Below are 26,474 nucleotides of genomic sequence, written 5' to 3' on the forward strand. Positions count from 1 at the left end.
ATTATTTGCAGAATAAACAAAAACAGAGAGAAAATATATCGATCAAAACAGAATTAGAGGGAATTTATTTTTTTCTTTGACCTTTTATAATACTTAAATAAATACAAATAAAAAAAAGCCGGATGAATTTAATGCTAAACGTGTTTATTGATATTCTATTTCGATAGCATCATAATAATTCTCCCGGATTAAATATTAACGACTTTTTTTTTTCCAGCGTGAACCTTTAGGCATTAATTACTGCATGCTGAAAGCAGCATGAATCCCTAATTGAGGTGATGAGCATCCTGTTTACCCTGCAACCCGAATTAATTTGTTGCAGGCAAATTGTATTATGGATTCATCTGCACCTACTGCCTCCTAATGTGTTTGCACTCTTCATTTTCCGTGCTGCAATTAATGCTGTTTAGCGTCAACGATGTCTGTATGGGAAATATGACCTCAAGCAAATTAGCTCAATGCTGCAAACGAATGTGCATACTTTTGATATACTGTACTTTGGTGTACATCATGCATGCATGCATAAGAAATTACAATTCAATCAACTGTAGAGCAGCACAGCAGAATACTTAAATGTAAGGAAGCACAATGACACTTTAATGAATGTTAACTAAATGGGTATGAATGAATTCTACATCATATATAATACAGTAGAATATTATGTTCTTATATATTACAATGTGACTTATGTGCAGTACTTAAGCCTTTCGGTTTGATTGATTGATTGATTGAAACTTTTATTAGTAGATTGCACAGTATATTCCACAATTGACAGAGAAGAGGACTGTGGAAAAACTAGTGAGCATCCTGGATGATGCCAGTCACCCTCTGCATACCGTTGTCAGTAGCCAGAGGAGCCTGTTCAGTGCTAGACTGCTTCATCCCAAGAGCAGGACTAATAGACTAAAAAACTCCTTTGTCCCACACGCCATTAGACTATACAACTCCTCTCTGGGGGAGGAGGGAGGGTACTCGGATGACAGGGGATGCAAAACAATAACAGTGCAATACTTTTTCACAACATGGTTACAACTGTCTAGTTTCTCTTGTTATATTCTTATTTTACTGTTATATTTTTATTCTCATTGTTGCTTTTTATTTTTTATTCTTATTGTAATATATTTCTATTTTGTTTACATATATACCCCATTATTTACTTTTTAAATTCGATCTCAACTCTGTACACTGCTGCTGGAATTTTAATTTTCCTGAGGGAACTCTCCTGAAGGAATCAATAAATTACTATCTATCTATCTATCTATCTATCTATCTATCTATCTATCTATCTATCTATCTATCTATCTATCTATCTATCTATCTATCTATCTATCTATCTATCTATCTATCTATCTATCTATCTATCTATCTATCTAAATGGTAACACCCGAATACGTTTTTCAACTTCTTTAAGTCGGGGTCCACGTTAATCAATTCATGGTACAAATATATACTATCAGCATAATACAGTCATCACACAAGTTGATCATCAGAGTATTTACATTGAATTGTTTACATTATTTACAATCCGGGGGGGTGGAATGCGTTGGGTGGTTGGGTGAGGGAAATGAAACCAGATCTCAAATATTTTCTCAAATGTCAAGTTAAACTCCACTTTTTTCTAAGCTGCATTGATAAGAAATGTATTCATGAACACAACATGCAATATAATCAACATCTAAACGGTGATAACTAATGAAAAGCCACTCAAAAACATTACCAGACCCATGTAATCGATCGATCGACTATTTCACACTTAATTTCAGAGACTCGCGCTCTATCGATGCCCTCTAGTTTGGCTAGTTTTGCCTGGCAGTGCATCGCATGTGTGTTTTGCAGCTCTCCGACGCCGGTGAGAAGCGAGATTTGTGACAAATACATCATTTTTACTCGTTTATTCCGTAAATTAGCCTTCATGACCAAAATGCTGCATATAAGGCATTGCTATTCCAGAATGGGCGTCTGTAAAGTTACCGATTTAGAGTGTGACGCTGTTTTGAGTTAGCCCCGCTAGCTCGCTAGCCAGCTAGCTAGCTAGTCCAAACAAATAGTATGACAAGAAGAAGCGGAGTGAAAACACACACTTTTCATTTTCAAATGAACCATGAGTTGGTTATTCAAGCGGTTTGAATGCGCATAGGCGTGAAAGTGCGGATACAGAGTAAGAAAGCCTGAACCTCCGTGTGTGTGTGTTTGTGTGTCAGCTGACAGTCGAGCAGCATGGGGCGCCGCTCATCCAGCAGTGAGGAGGGAAGCAGGAGCCGGAAGAAACGGAAACAACGTCGCCGTTCATCATCCTCTTCTTCCTCCTCCTCCTCCTCTGGAAGTAGGGTGACCAGCAGCAGGAGCCACCGGTCGAACCGCCGCAGCCGCTCACGGTCCAGGGACAGGAGGTGGGTGCACGGCGTGGTCTGAGTTGGGAAATTGTGTTAGATGTAAATATAAACGGAATACAATGATTTGCAAATCCTTTTTCACCCATATTCAACTGAATGCACCACAAAGACAAGATATTTGATGTTCAAACTCATAAACTTTATTTATTTTTTGCAAATAATAATTAACTTAGAATTTTGTGGCTACAACACGTGTCAAAGTAGTTGGGAAAGGGCATGTTCACCACTGTGTTACATGGCCTTTCCTTTTAACAACACTCAGTAAACGTTTGGGAACTGAGGAGACACATTTTTTAAGCTTCTCAGGTGGAATTCTTTCCCATTCTTGCTTGATGTACAGCTTAAGTTGTTCAACAGTCCGGGGGTCTCCGTTGTGGTATTTTAGGCTTCATAATGCGCCACACATTTTCAATGGGAGACAGGTCTGGACTACAGGCAGGCCAGTCTAGTACCCGCACTCTTTTACTATGAAGCCACGTTGATGTAACACGTGGCTTGGCATTGTCTTGCTGAAATAAGCAGGGGCGTCCAATCCATGGTAACGTTGCTTGGATGGCTACATATGTTGCTCCAAAACCTGTATGTACCTTTCAGCATTAATGGCGCCTTCACAGATGTGTAAGTTACCCATGTCTTGGGCACTAATACACCCCCATACCATCACAGATGCTGGCTTTTACACTTTGCGCCTATAACAATCCGGATGGTTCTTTTCCTCTTTGGTCCGGAGGACACGACGTCCACAGTTTCCAAAAACAATTTGAAATGTGGACTCGTCAGACCACAGAACACTTTTCCACTTTGTATCAGTCCATCTTAGATGAGCTCAGGCCCAGCGAAGCCAACTGCGTTTCTGGGTGTTGTTGATAAACGGTTTTCGCCTTGCATAGGAGAGTTTTAACTTGCACTTACAGTTGTAGCGACCAACTGTAGTTACTGACAGTGGGTTTCTGAAGTGTTCCTGAGCCCATGTGGTGATATCCTTTACACCAGGGGTGTCAAACTCATTTTAGATCGGGGGCCACATGGAGAAAAATCTACTCCCAGGTGGGCCGGACAGGTAAAATCACGGCAGGATAACTTAAAAATAAAGACAAATTCAGATTGTTTTCTTTGTTTAAGAATAGAACAAGAAAATTCTGAAAATGTACAAATCATAATGTTTTTTTGTTTTTTTTTACACTTACATGTTGCGGTTAATAGTATTCTATCTTTATTTGTCGTTATTTATATTTTCTGAATACATTATGTGATAATGTTCATCAGTCAACTCATTGGTGTTAATTTTCAATCTATTACGATAAAAAAATTATATCAAAATCAAATTACAGGATGTCATTCATGTAAGTTTGCTCATTTTCCTTAACTGGTGCACTAACATCATGTGGTTTATTTTATTTTTTTACATATGTAGCATAATCTACAAAGATGCAAATAATTGCTATTGTGACATCTAGTGGACACATTTAGAACAGCAGTTTCTTTCATTCAAAAATTTTGGTTCATTTTTATACTTAGCAAACTCATCCCGCGGGCCGGATAAAACCTGTCCGCGGGCCTGATCCGGCCCACGGGCCGTACGTTTGACACCCCTGCTTTACACACTGATGTCGCTTGTTGATGCAGTACAGCCTGAGGGATCAAAGGTCACGGGCTTAGCTGCTTACGTGCAGTGATTTCTCCAGATTCTCTGAACCCTTTGATGATATTACGGACCGTAGATGGTGAAATCCCTAAATTCCTTGCAATAGCTGGTTGAGAAAGGTTTTTCTTAAACTGTTCAACAATTTGCTCACGCATTTGTTGAAAAAGTGGTGACCCTCACCCCATCCTTGTTTGTGAATGACTGAGCATTTCATGGAATCTACTTTTATACCCAATCATGGCACCCACTTGTTCCCAATTTGCCTGTTCACCTGTGGGATGTTCCAAATAAGTGTTTGATGAGCATTCCTCAACTTTATCAGTATTTATTGCCACCTTTGCCAACTTCTTTGTCACGTGTTGCTGGCATCAAATTCTAAAGTTAATGATTATTTGCAAAAAAAAAAAAGTTTATCAGTTTGAATATCAAATATGTTGTCTTTGTAGCATATTCAATTGAATATGGTTTGAAAATGATTTGCAAATCATTGTATTCCATTTATATTTACATCTAACACAATTTCCCAACTCATGGAAACAGGGTTTGTGTATAATATATATATATATATATATATATATATATATATATATATATATATATATATATATATATATATATATATATATATATATATATATATATATATATATATATATATATATATATATATATAAATATATATACATTTTCTACCGCTTGTCCCTCTCGGGACATATATATTATTTGTATATATATATATATATATATATATATATATATATATATATATATATATATATATATATATATATATATATCTATCAAATTAGGGGTGTGGGAAAAAATCGATTCGAATTCGAATCGCGATTCACACATTGTGCGATTCAGAATCGATTCTCATTTTTAAAAAATGTATGTTTTTTTTATTTATTATTATTTAAAAACATTTTTTTAAATTAATTAATTAATTTTTTATTAATCAATACAACAAAACAATACACAGCAATACCATAACAATGCAATCCAATTCCAAAACCAAACCCGACCCTGCAACACTCAGAACTGCAATAAACAGAGCAATTGAGAGGAGACACAAACACGACACAGAACAAACCAAAAGTAGTGAAACAAAAATTAATATTATCAACAACAGTATCAATATTAGTTACAATTTCAACATAACAGTGATCCGTCATTGACATTATCATTAGACATTTATAAAAAAAAAAAAAAAAGAACAATAGTGTCACAGTGGCTTACACTTGCATCGTATCTCATAAGCTTGACAACACACTGTGTCCAATATTTTCACAAAGATAAAATAAGTTCATTTAATAGTTAAAACAAATTTACATTATTGCAATCAGTTGATAAAACATTGTCCTTTACAATTATAAAAGCTTTTTACAAAAATCTACTACTCTGCTTGCATATCAGCAGACTGGGGTAGATCCTGCTGAAATCCCATGTGTCTCCTCTCAATAGAGAATCGTTTTGAATCGGGAAAAAAATCGTTTTTGAATCGAGAATCGTGTTAAATTGAAAAAAAATCAATTTTGAATCGAATCGTGACCCCCAAGAATCGATATTGAATCGTGGGATACCCAAAGATTCACAGCCCAATATATATATATTTATATATATATATATATATATATATATATATATATATATATATATATATATATATATATATATATATATATATATATATATATATATATATAAAGGAAGGTCAGTTTTGTAGCTTCTGTAACGAGCTAAACTGTTTTCAGATGTGTGAACATGATTGCACAAGGGTTTTCTAATCATCAATTAGCCTTCTGAGCCAATCAGCAAACACATTGTACCATTAGAACACTGGAGTGATAGTTGCTGGAAATGGGCCTCTATACACCTATGTAGATATTGCACCAAAAACCAGACATTTGCAGCTAGAATAGTCATTTACCATATTAGCAATGTATAGAGTGTATTTCTTTAAAGTTAAGACTAGTTTAAAGTTATCTTCATTGAAAAGTACAGTGCTTTTCCTTCAAAAATAAGGACATTTCAATGTGACCCCAAACTTTTGAACGGTATATATATATATATATATATATATATATATATATATATATATATATATATATATATATATATATATATATATATATATATATATATATATATATATATATATATATATATATATATATATATATATATATATATATCTGTGTGTGTGTGTGTGTATGTACAGTATGTATATACCGGTATGTATATCCATCCATCCATTTTCTACCGCTTGTCCCTTTCGGGGTCGCGAGGGGTGCTGGAGCCTATCCCAACTGCACTCGGGCGGAAGGCGGTGTACACCCTGTACAAGTCGCCACCTCATCACAGGGCCAACACAGATGGACAGACAACATTTATACTCACATTCACACACTAGGGCCAATTTAGTGTTGCCAATCAACTTATCCCCAGGTGCATGTTGCATGGAGGTGGGAGGAAGCCAGAAAAGAATATTATTTGGTTGATTCCCTTATCCTGATGACTTGCATTGATTGGAATTAGACAGGATTCACAGTAGTGCTGATGAATTCCACAACTTTAAATTGACATTGTGGAAGGAAAAAAAGTCAATACACCCTCTTACATCTCATGTACTGACTGCGACAATGCTGACATACCAACAGTTGTTTTATTATTCTCTCTCTTGACTCTTAGTAATCTACTTATTAATTTCATGTTAAAAGCTGCTTACTTTCTGCTGTAACGTGGTTCCATCTACACAGCTTAAAGTATACTAAGCACTTATTTCTTGGTGTTTTTTTAAAGGTATCTTAGCAGTTGGTTTTGCTATTAGCCTGCCTGCTCGTGCCCTCGGGTGCAACATGTTTAGCTTCGTCCTCCAGTGATGGAAATACGTGATAATGATATATAAAATACTAAGAAAAGCAGTTCATTTGCTGTAATTAAGGTGATTATTCTGAGCTTAGTGGAGCGACTCCACACTGTGTATGGAGACAGATAATTTGCCTCTTGTCAGCCGAAGGACTAAAAATAAATAGTGTCAGCCAGAGGAGATCGGCAAAGGTGATCAGCCTTATCAGGCATTAATCTGCAAAGGCCATCGCATACTTTTCACGAAAATCAGCGAATACTGATCGGTGGCTAATCGATCGACACATGCCTATTAAAGTTGCTATATACTGTATACTGGGGATTTTCGACGTGAACATAATACGAGAACATAATACAACTTGGGCCTTCCTTACCCACTAGAAAATGTATTTTCTGCAATATTGGGGCACGCTAACACTTGGGCTGTTTAATCCACGTCCTTCTGAACTCACACTTAAATATGTATACCACATGCTTATTTCATGAGGGCGCAAAATTCACAATGTAGCGCTGTCAAAAATCTATAACAATAATTGCGCACTTACCGGAAATGGTATTGACAGTATTCATCCATTTCCCCTTCTTCTTCTTCTTCTTAATTGTGAATTGCAACCACTTGATTGAGTCCCTCCTCTTCCAAGTGGTAGCCAGGATGGTTATGCTTGGTTATGGTTGAGGCTGGTTAGAGTTGATCTCTGCACACTATCTCACCATTTGGGGCATGTTGTTGTTCTCAGTGGAACGCACTTAGCCTCTCTAAATTGCTAAGAGTAAGCATGGAAATGCATGAATTGAAACACAGCGTTGCACTTTTTTGGGGACTATTTTTCCTCAATGTGTAGTCAAAGGCCTACATATATCTTCGATGAATAACAGAAATCTCACCACAACTTGTAGAAGTGCCATATCTGGAGATGTAGGTGATCACTGCATGCCACAAATCTCAGTTTCTAGGTCCTACAAACTGTGGAATGTGGCTATTGTCCATGATTATTCTTGGTTATGGGTTTAGTGAAACTATTCTTTGTCGACTTCTTCACCACAGTCTGATGGCCATTGACAACCTTCATTCTTCAGTTGGCTGGCTTAGTTAAAAGGCCTTTTCCACAATGATAGACTAGTAATAATTCACACAAAACAAATTGGCCGAGATAAAAATAATGCCTTGTATGAGCTGCTATTTATTTATCCTTGGTGCTGGAAAAGAAGGACGTGTCTTGTCGTCGTCTTGATCTTTAGAGTCTATAGCGGTATGAGCCGATTTCCTGTGTCAAAGCATCCATCCATCCATCTATTCACCCAACTCATCCACCCACAGCTGCCAGTGGCTGTGTGGGGCTCTGCTCAGACAAGGCCAGTTGATGGTAATTATTTATGAGGCCTGGTCAAGGTCCATTACCGCTGATGGGAAGTCACTGCTTGTCTGCACCGGGTGGGGTCTCTAGTAAAAACCCTAGGAGCCTTCGTCCCTCATCGTCTCGCTAATACATTTTCATCAATTAACATGCATATGTGGCGGAGGAAAAAAGAACAAGCTATCAGCTTGTTACGTTCTATTTCATGATTAAGTCATACAGTGGCTTGGATGTCATTAAGTGCCATGTCTACACGATTACGGATAGTTTCAAAAACGCATATCCGGTGTTAAAACGGTCTCCATCCACACAAGTGTAGTTTCAAAACTCTCTGTTTACATGCAAACGCATACACTAGCTGTCATACACATTTGGTCCAATCAGAAGCTTGGAAAAGCAGCAAAGGTTGACTTGGTGGCATTAAACCTCTGTTATTATAATGTTTATTTTGATATACTAGACATACAATGACATGTACGTGTCGACATGACGTGTATTATCCTTAAAACCAGCCGGCACTGACACAGAGACAGGGGAACATTATGAATAATTTTTTAATATGCATTTGTGCTGCTGGAACCCAACACTCATGGAATTATAACATGGTGATAAATTGCATGTGCATTAAGGTGTATATTATTATTATTTTTTGTCCTGTCCAGCTACACAGGCAAATCATATTGTTGATGTCAATGCCCATAATTGCTGTACAGATTTACTTTACAAAAGAGAAGTGTGGGATAATTTTTTGTTGCCTTATTTGTATTTGACTTTATTAAATGGATTTATATTAATGTTTGGCGCAGCCGGACTGGAGTAGGAGGGGATAGAAAGAGAAAAAAAGGAAGACGGGGGAAATTGCGGGGACTAGAGAGGGATAAGACAGAGAGACATCAACAACAGAACAGCATCAGCAAATATGATATGTACAAATATGATTCAAAAAGTGATAGCAAAGAAGCAGGTAGTGAAGTAAATATTAATAACACAGAAATTGCATTACAAATAGAGCAATAAAAATACCAAGTGTACATTATTTCTAAATTCAGTGCACAGTCACAAGGAGTCAAGGAAAACTTTCGATTGTTTAAGGGCCAAAAGCGCCCGGACGTGCGTGTGCCACTGCAAAACTCTCGTGGAATTTTAACACATTATAGTGATAGATGCGCAATGAAGTGTACATTGTCTTTAACATCAGTACACACTAACAAGGAAGAATACATCATGTTTTTTGTGTGTGCAAACGGTCGCGCCCGGAATGAAAAATGTAAGCAAAACACGTAAGTTAATTTCATGATCTGTGGTTAAATAGGGGTTAAAACATCAGATAATGTTGCACCTTCCTTATGATACATAGCAAAAAGTTTTGCTTGTCAAAGTTGTCCCTTCAGCTGGATGTCTGACAGCAATCGTCATTGCCATCAATTTTCATAATTGCTAGTTTGTCTTTGTAAAATTTGCCGTTTCGCCCGAATGGAATGATTGCTGTTACTGTCAATCACAGCTGTCTCACACAAATGTGCATGCCCATTTACAGGAGAGATCTTTGAGAATGCAAGCATTTGAAAACAGATGCTATGCTTGCTATATTGCCGTTGAACCAGCTTGTGAGATCATACGCGTTTCCAAACTCTGCTTTTGTAACGTGGCATTGTTTTTTTGTTACATGCGTGTGTCTAAGTGAGGCGTATCTTGCATGGTTGAACCAGGAAGAGGGCGGTTTACAATGATGGATGAATTGAAAAGTGGCAGAGACTTAACATTTTTAACCTCCACACAAGTGCAGAAAAAAGTTAACCTAGACGTCCAATTTGTTCACTTTGTAAACCGGGGAAATTAATCTATTCCAGTGTCTGTCACCACTGTAACACCTTCATTAACTCTTTAGTGACATTTTGCATTCTCAGCAGTCATAGAAGTGTAAAAATAGGTTAGCCAACCGATTAACTATTGATGGATGTACTTACTAAAATAAAGCTATCCGTTGACATGTGATTGAGAAAGGAGGCTCGCTGAAGGCGAGTAGATATCTTGTTTAACAAGTTTTAACATCAGGGTTCGTACTGTCATGAAAAACCTGGAAAAGTCCTGGAATTTTAAAAAGCAATTAATTTCTAGGTGCTGGAAAAGTCATGGAAAATTAAAAAAAATCTGAAGTTTTGAAAAAGTCATAAGAATTTATCCAAAGTTTCATTAATTGAAACAAAATCAATGTGTCGTAATAAAAAGTATTTTGTTCCAGGCCGTCATGATATTTTTGCGAAAAATGTATTCTGCCTAGTCTGTGTGGGCATGCAGCGTGCAAGTGCCTGCAAACTCTAGCTAGTTACTTCTGCTAGCGACAATGCTGAAACAATGCCAGTGAAGTGCAGCTTCAATAATACACATAAGAATACACACTGTTGCTGGCAAAAGACCCAAGACATGCTAAATGCTAATTGTGCTGTAAAACATTGACATTTCGAATATGGGCGATGTTAGCCACTTGAAGGAAAAGAAAATCACAAAACTGTAATACAGTTGCTAGCAGCGCTATAGGTGCATTTGTTTAACGCTGATGCTCTGAAGACAGCCAGCAACTCTGCTAGTTTCCACAGCAACAAAGCAGACAACTTTGGATGCTTTTGTTAAAAACAAAAGTCCTCAAAGCCGAGATAGTGTGGGAACTAAAATGCATGTTGATTTCATGCTACTCACTCAAGTCATCCGAGGACATGGATAGTCATTTTGTTGCCATGTTCCCAGACAGCCAGATGAGAGAGAAATGTACATGTGGTGAGAAAAAGTGTGCCTGTGGGCTTAGATTTAGACTTCCTTTATTGTCATTCAAATTTGAACGTTACAGTACAGATAAGAACAACATTTTGTTGCATTAGCTCGTTCTAGTGCAGGATAAAAGAGCAATAAGTTGCAGAGTATTTGCATTTACGAATGAAGGTGCAGATATAAATAGACTACTGCACAGATAAATATATTGCACTTTTGCATATGCATCCACATATATAGATGTATGTTATATTGTCTTTATAGTCCAGTGAGTTAATCTGTTTTTGGGGGAATTGAGGGGATTATTTTGATGTGTTCAAGAGTCTTATGGCCGGAGGGAAGAAGCTGTTACAGAACCTGGACGTCCTGCTATGGAGGCTGCAGGACCTCTTTTCAGAGTCCAGCAGTGAAAACAGTCCTTGGTGAGGGTGGGAGGAGTCTCTACTGATTTTCTGAGCCCTGGTCAGGCAGCTGCTTTTTGCGATCTCCCGGATAGGAGGAAGAGGAGTCCTGATGATCTTTTCCACCGTCCTCACCACTCTCTGCAGAGACTTCCAGTCTGAGGTACTGCAGGCTCCAGTCCAGACAGAGATGCAGTTGGTCAGTAGCCTATCTATAGTGCCTCTGTAGAATGTAGTAAGAATGGGGGGAGGGAGCTGTGCTCTTTTCATCCGACGCAAAAAGTGCATGCGCTACTGAGCTCTTTTTATAAGAGCTCCGTTGTGTAGGGACGAGGTCAGATTGACCGTTATCTGCACCACCAGGAACTTGGTGTTGCTTACCATCTCCACTGCTGTGCCGTTGATGAATAGGATTGGTCTTTATTGTCATTGCACAAATGGTAAATGGTAAATGGGTTGTACTTGTATAGCGCTTTTCTACCCAGTACAACGAAACTTTGTTTTCAGCACAAGAAGAGTGGCGTGTGGCTGGACTGGTGCCTCCTGAAGTCAACAATGATTGCCTTGGTCTTGTCGACATTCAGGACCAGGTTGTTGGTTCTGCACCAGTCAACCAGATGTTTCACCTCCTCCCTGTAGTCCATGTCGTTGTTGTCCCGGATGAGTCCCACTACTGTTGTGTCGTCCGCATACTTCACAATGTGGTTAGTAGTGGACCTGGCGCAGCAATCATGGGTCATCACTGTGAACAGCAGCGGACTCAGGACGCAGCCCTGGGGGGAGTCGATGCTCAAGGAGATGGCACTGGAAGTGTTTTCGCCCACTCTTACAGACTGGGGTCTGTCTGTGAGGAAGTCAAGCAGCCAGTTGCATAGGGGGATACTGAATCCAAGGAGGGCCAGTTTGCTCACCAGGTCCTGCGGGATGATCGTATTGAATGCCGAGCTGAAGTCCAGAAACATCTGCACGTGTGTGTCCTTCCCTTTCAGGTGTTCGAAGCTCAGGTGGAGTGCAGAGGAGATGGCGTCCTCTGTGGAGCGGTTAAGGCGATAAGCAAACTGGTACGGGTCGAATGTGGGGGGAAGTCTGGAGACAATGTGTTTCTTTTTTAGGGACTGGAATGATTATAGCAGTCTTAAAACATGATGGTACCACAGCCTGGGTCAGCGAGGTGTTGAAGATGTATGTGAGAACCCCAGCCAGCTGGTCTGCACATCTCTTAAGCACCCGGTCTGGAATGTCATCAGGTCCCGCTGCTTTCCGGGGGTTCACTCTTCTCAGGGTTCTCAGGTCATGGCTGCTCATCAGGGCGAGGGATGGATTTCCTTGCCGGAGTGGTGTTGAGTGCCTCAAACTTGCCTCAAGCTTGCTGGGCACTTCAAAATACTCTTACGATCATCAGTGTACCAACAAACTGTGCTTTTTGACAATAGCCTAACCCAACATTTGCCCACCAAATGGATTCATTTGTGAGGTTGTGGGATGGAGCAGAAGTAAAGACAAAATACGTTGGAAATGACATATGAGAAGATGTATCTAAGTGTTGTTGTCTTTTATTTTTATTTTTTAGAGGCACTTTACATTTCACATTAGAGATCGACTGATATATTTTTTTTCAGGGTTGATACCGATACTCATTATTATTAGTCAGGGAGGCCAATAACTTGACTTGGAAACCGCAATACCGTCGTATCTACAATAATGTTACACTCTTATTACACAGAAAATCTTTATAAAAGTCTCCAAAAAGAAGGAATTAAAAAAAAAGAACAAAATAAAAAGAACAAAATATTGACCCAGTGATGTGGATAGTGCCCGCCCCATTCTGGGACGTGGGAACACAATTCACCATTCAAGTCACCTCTCATGGGGGACACTATCCAACAAGCAGGTTTAGGCAGCTGAGCTACAGCGCATAACTTTTTTAAAAAAGAATAGGGTAAAACAATAAGAATTTCTATTTAACGCGATCTTTGGAATAACACGATAGGTATTATATGCACCCCAACGACCGCGTCATATCGAACTTTGAGTGTGGTACTATCTCTCTATTTATCGTTATGTTTTTATTTAAAAAAAATTCTAAAAACTGGTATCATATGTGTATATATTGTATCTGCTAATGTATTGCTGTTGTAGTTGTAAAAAAACCCAAATCTGCTGATATTGATATTTGCCAACATGCCAAATATCGGCGCTGATAGTCTGTCGATCCCTATTCCAGATGTAAGCCTAATTTTATTTAGGATTAAAGTAACCATAGAGTGCAAAAACAAGTTGTTTCTATATTGAAGCTGTTATCATTGTTCAGGGTATGCCCCACGTTCCGCCCGCATGCAGCTGGGATAGGCTCCAGCCACCCCCGTTACCCCGAGAGGGACAAGCGGGAGAAAATGGATGGATGGATGGCTCTAATGTATGACACTGAAATACTTACAAATTTAGCGAGTTAATAGATATGAACAAAATAATATCAATCTCACAGAGATTCCCGAGCCATTTTGAGTGATGATGAGCTAGGCAGTCATGTGAGCGCGGGATGTAGAGGTAGGAACCGCAGATCCCTTCATCACCAACAACAATGCAAATCAAACCAACGATAACTTTAGGAAAAATTATGATACAGAAACGTATATTGTTGATTCTAAACGTAAGGAGGATGAGCTACAAGTTTTAGAAGCTATGTGATAAACAGATTGAGCTTTATTAAAACACTTAAGCATCATGTAGCAGTGTTGTGTGCTAAACAAGAAATACAAACTACTAACATAATAAAACAATAGCTTACTGTACAATGTCTGCACTTACTTCAATGACAACTGATAGGATGTCCTTATCTTACCGTTGAAATGAATAATTAATCATGATTTAACAAGGAAAAGTCTCCCTGCAGACACTGTCTTCGGTTATGTGTGTTTGTCTCCGTCTCAAGGTATGAATTGAATGTCACAGATGAACAAATTCTAGATTTACGGCTAAATCCTCCTAATATCCAGATGGGAGGCATAATTTATAATCTAGAATAACTTTGACGAGCCGAGACACGATGATGCAGGAGAAACAGAACAACGAAGCCAGCTCACAGTAAAAGCAGCAGAGGACTACTGAGCTGTGCGCTATCAATCCGCCGCTAAAAATAGTTTGTCTCCGTTAGCGCTTATAACAACATCACTAATATTTGGTTAATATTCAGGTCACTATATGTATATAGAGTATTGTCGGTGTGTTTTGGATGGTTATTTAGAGGGTTTTTTGGGCGGAACAGAGAGCCCCAATTGACGGGCTACTTATGTATTAATTTATTTACGATTTAGAATGCTTAAAAAAAAGTACAAACATATTTGTTCATGTCTTATACAAGGATTGTGAATGGTAGACAGCACATCTCGAATTCTTTGCATATTTCCAGTATGACTGATCTGATACTGTGGTCAGAGTGCAGAAGTGTTACCCCAGTGACCTCAATCTACGGAACTTCCGAAGACGTTTGGAGCAGAATATTTAAATGGCTGACTGAATTTGTGGCATTTTGTGATGTTTGGATGGTATTTTCACATACTTTGTGGATTATAAATCTGATTGGATATGGTTTAATGGATACAATTAAACACAATTACGCATCAACTTGTTATTCGACTGTACTGGCACCCACCCTAGGTTCTATTACCTATTGATTACTTGATAACATTTTAATCATCAATTACGTGATTGATGACTCCTATCCCGCAAGTTTTAAGCTGTGTTTCCTGTTCTATGGTCATCATCACACTTTAAACTTCACTAATGACTTCTGTTATGGCACATTATAAACAAAACAAAAAGAACTCAGCAAAAGTGAAAACACCAAAAGTTGATAGTTGAGTTCCTCACTTAGTGCACTTTGGAGGTGCATGTTCCAGAAGGAGAAAGAGAACAGGAATAAAGTTGGCCAGTGAACAAGAAAACAAGTGAAAAGGTTTTAATACAGCAGCTTTTTGGGATCTTTTCTGTTAGTTTGTTTCATTTTGGGTGAGTCAACACAGCACCTAGCGAAAAAGGTTACTACTGTTAGTGAAATATGCAGTGTTGGAATGTGGGTCCGTTCTCGCTCTTGGGATCTAACCTTTAGAATACCAAATCACCTTTTCTGCACCGCTTGGATCTCATTTTTACTATTAGCTACTTGTTCTGCTCTTATTTGCCTTGCTTCTATCCTTGCGTAGCATCTCCCATGGGACAAAGGAGTGTGTGTTTTGCAGAATGTGTGTTTTTTTTTTTGCTTTTTGGTGAAACAAAAGAGATTCTGTTTTAAATAATGAATGTTGCTCAAACTGTTTGCCCTGTTCTTTCACCCCCTCATAAATGCCTCCTGCTAAAAGATATTCATTGAAGTGCTGTGTGAGCTGTGAAATAGATACACACATTGCTTGCAGGAGAGCACCAAAAGACCCTTAGAGAGTAACTGTAGGGCACCCGACATGGCTATGCAGCCCCTCAGCAGTGGGCCCTGATGCAAAGTAGCTCATCATAACAGTTGAAACTCCGGTTTATTGTTTCCAAGTCCCAATTTTACTTACGTGTGTGTGTGTGTGTGTTTCAGACGGAAGAGACGTTCAAACAGCAGCTCGTCCCACAGTTCATCTCGCAGGAGGAGGAGTCGTAGCGGCGACAAGGGGAGGAGCCACCGCTCACACAGGTCACGCAGCAAAGACAGAAGGTAAAAAACAAGACAAAAACACACTAAATTTCCTAAATTATTGATCAATGATAATAATAATCTATGATCTAATTGGTCTAGCTACCTTTTAATCCACGCCCACAACATATATGATTGACCCATTGCTGGTTGACATTGTTTTTAGACAATCAATCAGATCAATAATACCGTCCCCACCTTTTTGATGGGTGACCCAGACAGATGGATTTAATATATGTTGTATTAAATAAAAGGTCATTAAATACATTACTTTGTAAATAATTAAAAATACCTATAAATAAATAATGTGATTGAATAAATTGTTATCATTAAGATGATTTGAACCTTTGTGGAATGAATAAAAATGCCATATAATCGATGGAAATGTCTCAAAGTAATTAAAAAGGTTGTGAATTATATAAATTGATCATGAAATTGATAATTCAGAAAATAGCTTCAATAGTTATTTAATATTATATTTGAAAATGTAACAAATGATAATATATTATATATTCGCCATTTTAAATAATTTGTTTTAATGTTACGTTTTTTGTGATATTTAGTTTTGGCATGAAAACAACACTTGATACAACAAAAATCTTCACAAACCTAAAACAGCAACAACAACAAAAAATGTGTCCCTAAAATGTTAGAATTTTTAAAAAAATCGATCATGTCTCACAACTTTTGTGTCAGTTACTTTTTCTATGTCACGCCAACTGCAGGCGGACTAACATCAAACTGTGGTATGCGTGCCAAAAGGGGTACACTGGCTCCATCTAGTGGTACGCCAAATAATCACTGAATTAAACGTTCAAACACAGTGTAACTGTTCAAACTGTGTAATGTTACACTGGCCAAAATGTTAAATATATTTGTTAAGTAAAACATTGGCCTTGTTTTAATAAATATTTAGGCCTACTACACTACCATATTTTATTGTTGGTCATTATGTTGGTACTTGGAGAGCAAAGTTTTTTTCTAAGGTTTTCAAAATGTTCTCTCATGTCAACTATTCCGTCAATAATGTGATTAAAACACCATTACTAATACATCCATTTGTTTATTAATATTGTCATCACTATATCCAATATGGCTTGATTTATTTTTTGTGTCAAGAAATTAATGTATTCATGCAGTACTAATGTATACACACCTGCACCACAGGAGTAGGCACACACACAGACACGCGCGCGCACACGCACTCACACACACACACACGTTTACAGAGTCTATCCTTTTCAGCAACATAAAGGCAACGTCTCCCTGTGTGGTGCTCCATGTCATTAGCATAGTTAATCTGGCGCTAATGAACCAGTAAACTGTTCATTTTTTTAATCCTTTCCACATACAAGAATGCACAGATGCACCACTGAAGAGTCATAATTTATGCGTCAGCGAGGCCCTTTGTTTATTTGTGTATGGCTGCAGGGGGAGAGCAGAGATCATTTTAATCACAAAAGGAAAAAAAGTGTTTTAATATCCTCATTATGGAGGTGTCACCATGAGACTTTTGTCATGTGAGTGCTTGATGCTGCTGCTGCACCATCCGGCCTGATGTTCCAACTTTTTACAACTTTTGGGAACCCAAGCTGACAGCTGATCACCACGATGCTGATGATTCAAACATCTGCCCAGAAAATGGTTTTATTGGTGCGATTCTGAGATGAAAGATGTTAGGGATTTGGAAGCGTTAGAACTACAGATGATGACAGTGGCATGATTACAATAGTTGTGTTGCGTAATCGGCTTAGTGAGAGAGGAGCAGGTGGGGCGGGATGGTTGCAGTACCACAGGGATTGGGGCGGTGTTTTGGTGGGGTACAGAACAGTTGTCATATACTGTATGTGGCGTTTTCATTTGGGCGAAAAACGTGTCTGCAGCACAGCAGGAACTCTACAATACTCTGTTTTCTTTCTGTTCACATGTTTGCACAAACACTTTTGTGATTTCCAAGGCGTGTCCAGAAAAACATTTAAAGCTGCTGTATGTCACGGTTAGGTAGATATTTACCATTATGATCCGCCCTCTTCCTAGTTCCAACCTTTTGGATACGCACGGCGGCCATTGCAATCAGCTTTTTGAAGCCCTTCGTTCGCAAAGATCTGTCTTGTAGGTGGGCGCGGTCGGTGTACTGACACAAAATATGAAAGCCGAACAAAGCCAACAATTTGCTAACAATTTGGTCTGTGATAGAAATTTAACAATGCATAAATTTCACATCACGGTAATCGTTTTCACGTTATTGTTGAATGTGCTCAAAATCTTTACACCCAACTTTAGTAAAAAATAGATCAACAACAGACACACAATATATATCTTCATATTTAACACTGATGTGCACAATTGAATAACTTAGTTGCTCAGACGGTAATGTGTTTAAATTGGGATATGAAGTTAATGTGTCTTGTTGCATGTTAGAATCTAAGGTCGCTAGTGATTAGCGATGCAAGCTGCCAGCTAGCGATTAGCTGCGCTAGCATTCTTTTCCAAGAATTGAGCAGTGTCGCAAGTTAATATTGATTTGCGGTTATCAATCACAGTTTGACATCCATCCATCCATTTTCTACCAATCATTTTCATTTAAAAAGGAAATACTACCCGTCAATTTATTATTAATACTGTTAATCGTTACATCCCTGGTTACATCCCAAAGTTTAACTTGTAATTGTGACAAATGTAGACATTTATTTGTTAAACCTGTTCTCTTAAACCACTAATAGTAACATAAGCTAGCTGGTGGTGTTTTTGTTTTATATATTTTTTATTTTGAAAACTGTAATTTTGAGCAGGTTTCAAACAGCCCTTTTATTAATTGGGGAGAGACCAAATACAATCATTTTATGACACACAAATACTTTGACTTTATTAATAGTTTTAATCTTAGGTTTTTTATTCATTTCTTTTTTGCTATTCTATTATATTGTGTCTAGGTGGCAGGTATCATTAGTAACTGGCGGTAAGGCGCTCATTGCGTTTCTCACAGGACTTAAATCATCGATTTGCAAAGTTTCTCATGACACATGTATTTGTAATGGACACTGTAAGAAAAAAATAACATGGAAGAAACAAAAAAGTGAGTAAACATAAAACAGACAGTCCCATTATAATGTGTTGATGAAACAAATAGATTCATATATGGGAAACATTGGACTGATCATAATAATTGTATGACACGTCTAGGTTGTTGGCCTACATGCATGTGCTTGTGTATGAACATCTATACTATAAATATACAGATCATTGCGGTCACACTCGACAAACTGGATTGAGGTGTCAAGTGAGCCCAGACATGGTCCAGTTTGCCTTGTGTAAGTGTGGCTTAATATAATTGGGACACGACGCCTTTTAGAGCAGAGGCCACTGTTTGAAATTATGCAATATACGATCTTGCATGTAGCAGTGAGGACTGAGAGCAAAGCTGGTGTGTGGACTGCACAGGTGCTTCTACTGCCATTAGTCAGTAATGTGGGTGCATGTGTGTGTGTGTGTGTGTGTGTGTTAAGTCGCTGGCTGACGGATCACGGGACAATTGAGTGGACGGGACCTCATGATGGATACACAGATAGGATATGAGCTGCTGCACGGAACCCCCAACTCGGCCACACCATTCTGACACCAACACAAGAATATGAAAGAGTGTTGGGAAGTTTGAAGGCAGTGGAAAAGTTGAAAAGGGAAGACTAGACAAGAGCGAACGAAGCGGGAATAATAACATCCAAAAGGAAGATTAGGGCTATAGTGGGCGAACATTATTACCTCCTTTTCCATTTCTCCTGCATGAATAAAAATAAAAGGATACATAAAGACTACTACTCTGCGGTGTGGTTACCATCAATCGTTGCACCATTGCTCTCTCTTCCCTTTTTTTTCTTGTGCCCTCAATCAGGGGGTCTGGTCCCCCAGAGGCAGTCAATCTTGCCCTGAAATGTAAAACAGACAAGAGGAGCAGATTACCTATTTGCCATTAATGTTTATTCTCTTTGATCTGAGCAGGCATACCTCGCCCGTGTGCAGGTGTGTGTGTGTGTGTGTGTGTGTGCGTTGTGCTGTGCCAGCCAGTGTGTGCGTGTGCGTCTAGTTGAGCATGTTTGTGAAGATATGCGTGACTGCATGATGTGGCGGCGTACAGCGTTCTGATGTTTGCGGCCCAGTTCCGACATCGCCGACGCAGCCTCTCATCACAGTGGGATCACAGGCTCGTCTTGTGGTGGGCTTGGTGTACGGGCATGGTTGCGTGCTGTCCTGTGTGACCACCGCCAGGCGCTACGTATGTGTGTGTGTGGTACAGTGAGTCATTCTGTCAGAGAACCCTTTGTATGCACTGGTCATGATATTAGGCACACTTCTGCAATGGAATGAGAGCGTCGGACGACAGCCGTTTTGTGTTAGTCCCAAAATATGACCACAGCTTTCCAACACAAAACCACTACACTTCTTCCATGTGTACAGCCTGGTATTTATTCCACTCAGCAATTCCCCACCACCTCCTGTATGAGATGAGGTGTCGTACATCTGCTAGATAGCTTTTCCTGTCTTGCCCCGGCGTGGAGCGTGCAAGGTCACTCCAGAGAGGTAATGAAGACGAGAGTTGGGCTGGCCGAAATGAACGTCTATTTCACTGCACCACCCGGAGATCAGTATGTGTGTATCAAGACGCACTGTAGCAGGTGGTTTTGGGTGTCACTTCCTTCAGTAAGGACATGAAATGTGAAATCTGATTTTGTTACGGCATTATGAGAGAGCTGTGCTGCTTTACTGGATTATATTGATAAAATGTAGTAAAAAAATAAATAAATCCCCAAATCTTGTACTTCAATGTACATCCCACCAGGGGATCCTGAAACTCAAAGACACTTGTTCTCTTGAAGGTGTTTGGGATTATTGTCAGGCTGGAAAGCTGCCATGTTATCCAGTTTATCAAAGGAGGGAATTTGCACGTTTCCCCTTACATGAACCACAACTCACAATCACTTGTGCATGACGCTTGACTGTTAGCATGACAATCGTCTTTCCACCTATTTACACAATAATAGCTCTGTGTTGAGTCATTTTCAGTGAATAGTCAATCTATACTGCTATACAAGTTGCCCGCTGACTATTCTAAAGCCCCTATTTAATCAGGTTTACTTTTTATAGAATTGTTCTTGGTAGGGGCGTGCCGATTGATAGGCAACCAATCAGTTGGTTGACTAGCAGTATGGAAGTATTATTGTAGCAAAATTATTTGCAAACGTGTATCTCAATCTGTGTACGTGTCATCCAATTTGCTTGCGTGTGTACTAATTTGTATGTCTGTATATCAATCTGAGTGTGTTAATTCAGATCAGCTTACATATGTTTTAAATTTGCGTATGTGTGTTTTAAGTTGTCTGTCCCTAATCAGAAAAAACCCTCGATAGGCTGTCTACTGACATGTGATTTTTGCGACACTTCGGCCGTGTAAGATTTGAGCATGTAATACAACATGTGCGTGCATTCAGAAGTGCATGCCTGTAATACAATATGCGTGTGCGTATCTATGATCTGTGAGAAGCAGGAACCCTCTATTAACTGTCTTTTTTTACACGTGACTTTTGTGACACTTCTGTCGTGTAGAGTTTTTGTGTATATATATACACAAAAACTCTACACGACAGAAGTGTGTATATATATATATATATATATATATATATATATATATATATATATATATATATATATATATATATATATATATATATATATATATATATATATATATATATATATATATATATATATATGTATGTATTAGTGTTGTCCTGATACCAATATTTTGGTACCGGTACCAAAATTATTTCGATACTTTTCGGTACTTTTCTACATAAAGGGGACCACAAAAAATTGCATTATTGGCTTTATTTTAACAAAAAATCTTAGGGTTCATTAAACATATGTTTCTTATTGCAAGTTTGTCCTTAAATAAAATAGTGACAACTTGTCTTTTAGTAGTAAGTAAACAAACAAAGGCTCCTAATTTACATATGCAGTAACGGGACAGATATCAACAAAATCACAGACTGCATCACTGACTATATACATTTCTGTGAGGACTCCATCATCCCGACAAAAACTGTCCACTGTTACCCAAATAACAAGCCCTGGATCACCAGCCAGCTAAAGGTGCTGCTAAATAAAAAGAAGTGAGCCTTCAGATCCGGTGATCGGGACGAGTTGAAGAGGATTCAGTGGCAGCTCAAAGTTAATCTTCAAGAAGGGAAATATGCCTATAGAAGGAAGCTTGAAGCTAAACTCCAACAAAACAACACTCGTGAGGTTCGGAAGGGTATGAAGGCCATCACAGGCTTCAACAATAAAGCCAAACTGCTGGATGGGGGTGCAGATAGAGCCAACGAGCTGAATTTGTTTTTCAACAGATTTAGCAACGCACCCCTTACTGGCCCTCCCCCCACTACTCCTGTTCTCACACCTCCAACTCCCCCTCCTTCTCTTTTACCTGCTACAGCCGTTTTTTCCCCCCCTCTCCCCTCCCCCACTTCCACCCCTACTGAGAAAGCCAGCCCGGTGTGTCTGACACCTGGACTTGTAAGACGGCAGCTGGAGAGAGTAAATCCAGCTAAGTCAGCAGGCCCTGACCGAGTCAACCCCTGGGTCCTGAAGACTTGCGCTGCTCAGCTAACTGGGATCCTGCACTCCATCTTCAACCTGAGTCTGAAGCTAGAACGGATACCAGTGCTACGGAAAACATCCTGCATAGTGCCGGTGCCCAAGAAGCCCATCCCATCGAGCTCAAATGACTTCAGACCTGTAGCCGTGACGTCCCAGGTCATGAAGGTCCTCGAGAGACTTGTGCTGGATCAGCTGAGGCCACTGGTGGCTCCTTCCCTGGATCCTCTACAGTTTGCATATCAGCCCCATGTAGAAGTGGACGATGCTGTTATCTACCTGCTGCATCATGCTCACTCTCACCTGGATGGTGGGAAGGACACTGTGAGGATCATGTTTTTTGATTTCTCCAGTGCCTTTAACACCATTCAGCCAATTCTGATGAGTGACAAGTTGCTCAGGATGGGTGTCAGTTCATCCATTGTCTCCTGGATCACTGATTACTTGTCTGACAGGCCCCAGTTTGTGCGACTGGGGAGCTCCGTGTCGGATACTGTGGTCAGTGGTGTAGGTGCTCCACAGGGGACCGTCCTGTCTCCTTTCCTGTTCACACTGTACACCTCAGACTTCCAGTATAGTTCCAGGTCCTGCCACCTGCAGAAATACTCTGACGACTCTGCTGTGGTTGGGTGTATCGGAGAGGGACGGGAATTGGAGTACAGGACACTGATCGCTGACTTTGTGGAGTGGTCTCAGGCGAACCATCTGGTCCTTAATGTGGACAAGACCAAGGAGCTGGTCATCGACTTCAGGAAGAGAGTGACCCCGGTGGAGCCCATCAAGATCCAGGGCCGGGAGGTGGCAGTAGTGGAGCAGTACAAGTACCTGGGAGTCCACTTGAACAGCAGACTGGACTGGAAGGACAACTGCAAAGCTGTTTACAAGAAGGGCATGAGCAGACTCTTTTTCCTGAGGAAGCTTAGGTCATTCAATGTGTGCAGCAAGCTGTTGGAGATATTTTATCAGTCTGTTGTGGCCAGTGCACTGTACTTTGCAGTGGTTTGTTGGGGGAGCAGCACCAGCAAAAGGGACTCAAACCGGATTGATAATCTGATCCGGAAAGCCGGCCAAACTATTGGCACGCAATTGGAGGCGTTTGTGTCAGTGAGGGACAGGGGGTCACTGGACAAACTGCTGGCCATCATAGACAATCCTGCCCATCCACTCCACCTGGCAATTAAGGGACAGCGGAGTTCATACTCCAACAGGCTCCTTCAACTTCCTTCCCGCACTGTGCGATTCAAGAACTCCTTCATTCCACACTCCATCCAGCTGTATAATCACTCGCCATACAGCAATAGATGACATCTGCCTATTACCTGACACCTGACATGTTAGCTACTTCTCTTTGTTTATATTGTCTATTTTCTATTTCCTGCTGGACCTATTCTCTATTTTATGCTGCTGCTGTCATATAGACTGTATATACTGTAATATTGTACATGGTCATTGGTTTATATTGTATATATGTTATAGACATAATATAATATATCTGTATAGAAATTACTCTGTACACATATTATGTATATATTCGTATATATGTTAAGATTTTTTTTTTTTGTGGCTATATTAGTCTATTTATACCTGCATTGTCCTTTCCATCATTGTAACTGAGCTACTGTGTTGAACAATTTCCCTTGTGGATCATTAAAGTTTGTCTGAGTCTAAGTCTATAATGTGTCATTTTCCATTCTATTATTTTGTCAACATTATTAAGGACAAATGGTAGAAAATTAATTATTAATCTACTTGTTCATTTACTGTTAATATCTGCTCTAGGGCTGCAACAACTAATCGATTAAAATCGATTATAAAAATAGTTGGCGATTAATTTAGTCATCGATTCGTTGGATCTATGCTATGTGCATGCGCAGAGGCTACTTTTATTTATTTATTTATTTATTCTTTATTTTTTTATAAATCTTTATTTATAAACTGCAACATTTACAAACAGCTGAGAAACAATAATCAAAATAAGTATGGTGCCAGTATGCTGTTTTTTTTCAATAAAATACTGGAAAGGATAGAAATGTAGTTTGTCTCTTTTATCCGATTATTCATTGATTAATCGAAGTAATAATCAACAGATTAATCGATTATCAAATTAGTTGTTAGTTGCAGCCTTAATCTGCTCACTTTCTCCTTTAACATGTTGTATCTACACTTCTGTTAAAATGTAATAATCACTCATTTATTTGTTTTTTCATACTTTACATTAGTTTTGGATGATACCACAAATTTAGGTATCAATCCGATACCAAGTCGTTAAAGGATCCTACATTGGTCATACTCAAAGTCCTCATGTGTCCAGGGACATATTTCCTGAGTTTATAAACATAATATACATTGTATAAAAAGGAAAAAAGATGTGATGCCAACATGGGGGGGTGGCGGACTGGTACTTTTCAGAGGCGGTATAGTACCGAATATGATTCATTAGTATCGCGCTACTATACTAATACCGGTATACTGTACAACTCTAATATATATATATATATATATATATATATATATATATATATATATATATATATATATATATATATATATATATATATATATATATATATATATATATATATGCATATATATATATATGTATATATATATATATATATATATATATATATATATATATATATGCATATATATATATATATATATATATATATATATATATATATATATATATATATATATATATGCATATATATATATATGCATATATGTATATATGCATATATATGCATATATATATATATGCATATATGTATATATATATATATATATATATATATATATATATATATATATATATATATATATATATATATATGCATAAATATGTATGTTTGGTTTGCTTCAAACAAATTTGTTATAAAACAGAATAAGGAATTAGTTAAAATAGTGTGTTAATATTGTCCTGTTAAAATAGCATGCACCATAAATAAATTGAAACATGTACAGTTAATGTTATCAGTATTAGTATTGGCCTATCTCACTGATGGATGATTGTAATCGGCAGCATACAATGATTGGAACACTGCTAGTCCCTACATTAATATATTAAATATATGCACGCACTTATAAGACACTGTCTGGCCAGTACATTAGAATATACTTTAAATAAGTTCAAGAACAAAGTATACATTCTATAATTGCGCTAAGCACAAATTAAGGATGAATTAAAAGTTATTACTATTTTGGAAAATTAGTAAGAAAGTCATAAGAAAATTTTAGTGCATTTGAACTGAATTGTTGTCATTTTTTAACATTAAGTGTTATCATGTTGGATCCATGTTGTTTAACATTGAAATTTGTTTATTTTACAGGGATAGTACATAATATCCATTTTACATGAAAATATGTATATATGTATGTATGTTTATACATTTAACATGATTATAACCAATGACTAATTTCCATTTTCAATTCCTCAGCAAATTAATGTTAGAATTAAGGCCAACACCTTCAAAACAATATTAAAATGTAAAATTCCAATATTTACTTGCCAAAAATGCTCACTCACTCCAACAAATATGTATTGTACAGTACATTGCACCAATACATAACAATTGGTAAAATAAATATAATATTCATAATATCCATAATATACACTTTAACACTGGACAGCATCGTCTGCGTACATCGGGCAAAGTATATGAGATGGACAAATTTGTGGTACGTCATTGATGTACATACTAAATATTAACGGGCCTTAGA

The 26,474-nt window shown here is 38.3% G+C and overlaps 1 protein-coding gene across 1 annotated transcript in view; it reads left to right on the forward strand.

Annotated features, from left to right (window-relative positions):
* Window positions 1–1,719: 1,719 nt before the first annotated feature.
* The window catches only part of rsrc1 (arginine/serine-rich coiled-coil 1), a 267,973-nt gene continuing 243,218 nt past the window's right edge, over window positions 1,720–26,474 (forward strand). Inside the window, exons 1-3 of the mRNA XM_062060184.1 lie at window positions 1,720–1,849; window positions 2,202–2,390; window positions 16,008–16,124. Of these exons, the coding sequence (XP_061916168.1) occupies window positions 2,218–2,390; window positions 16,008–16,124 (290 nt within the window). The 5' untranslated portion in view covers window positions 1,720–1,849; window positions 2,202–2,217. The remainder of the gene's footprint in view (window positions 1,850–2,201; window positions 2,391–16,007; window positions 16,125–26,474) is intronic.

The sequence above is a fragment of the Entelurus aequoreus genome, linkage group LG10 (genome assembly GCF_033978785.1).
Source record: "Entelurus aequoreus isolate RoL-2023_Sb linkage group LG10, RoL_Eaeq_v1.1, whole genome shotgun sequence".
Classification (NCBI taxonomy): Eukaryota; Metazoa; Chordata; class Actinopteri; order Syngnathiformes; family Syngnathidae; genus Entelurus; species Entelurus aequoreus.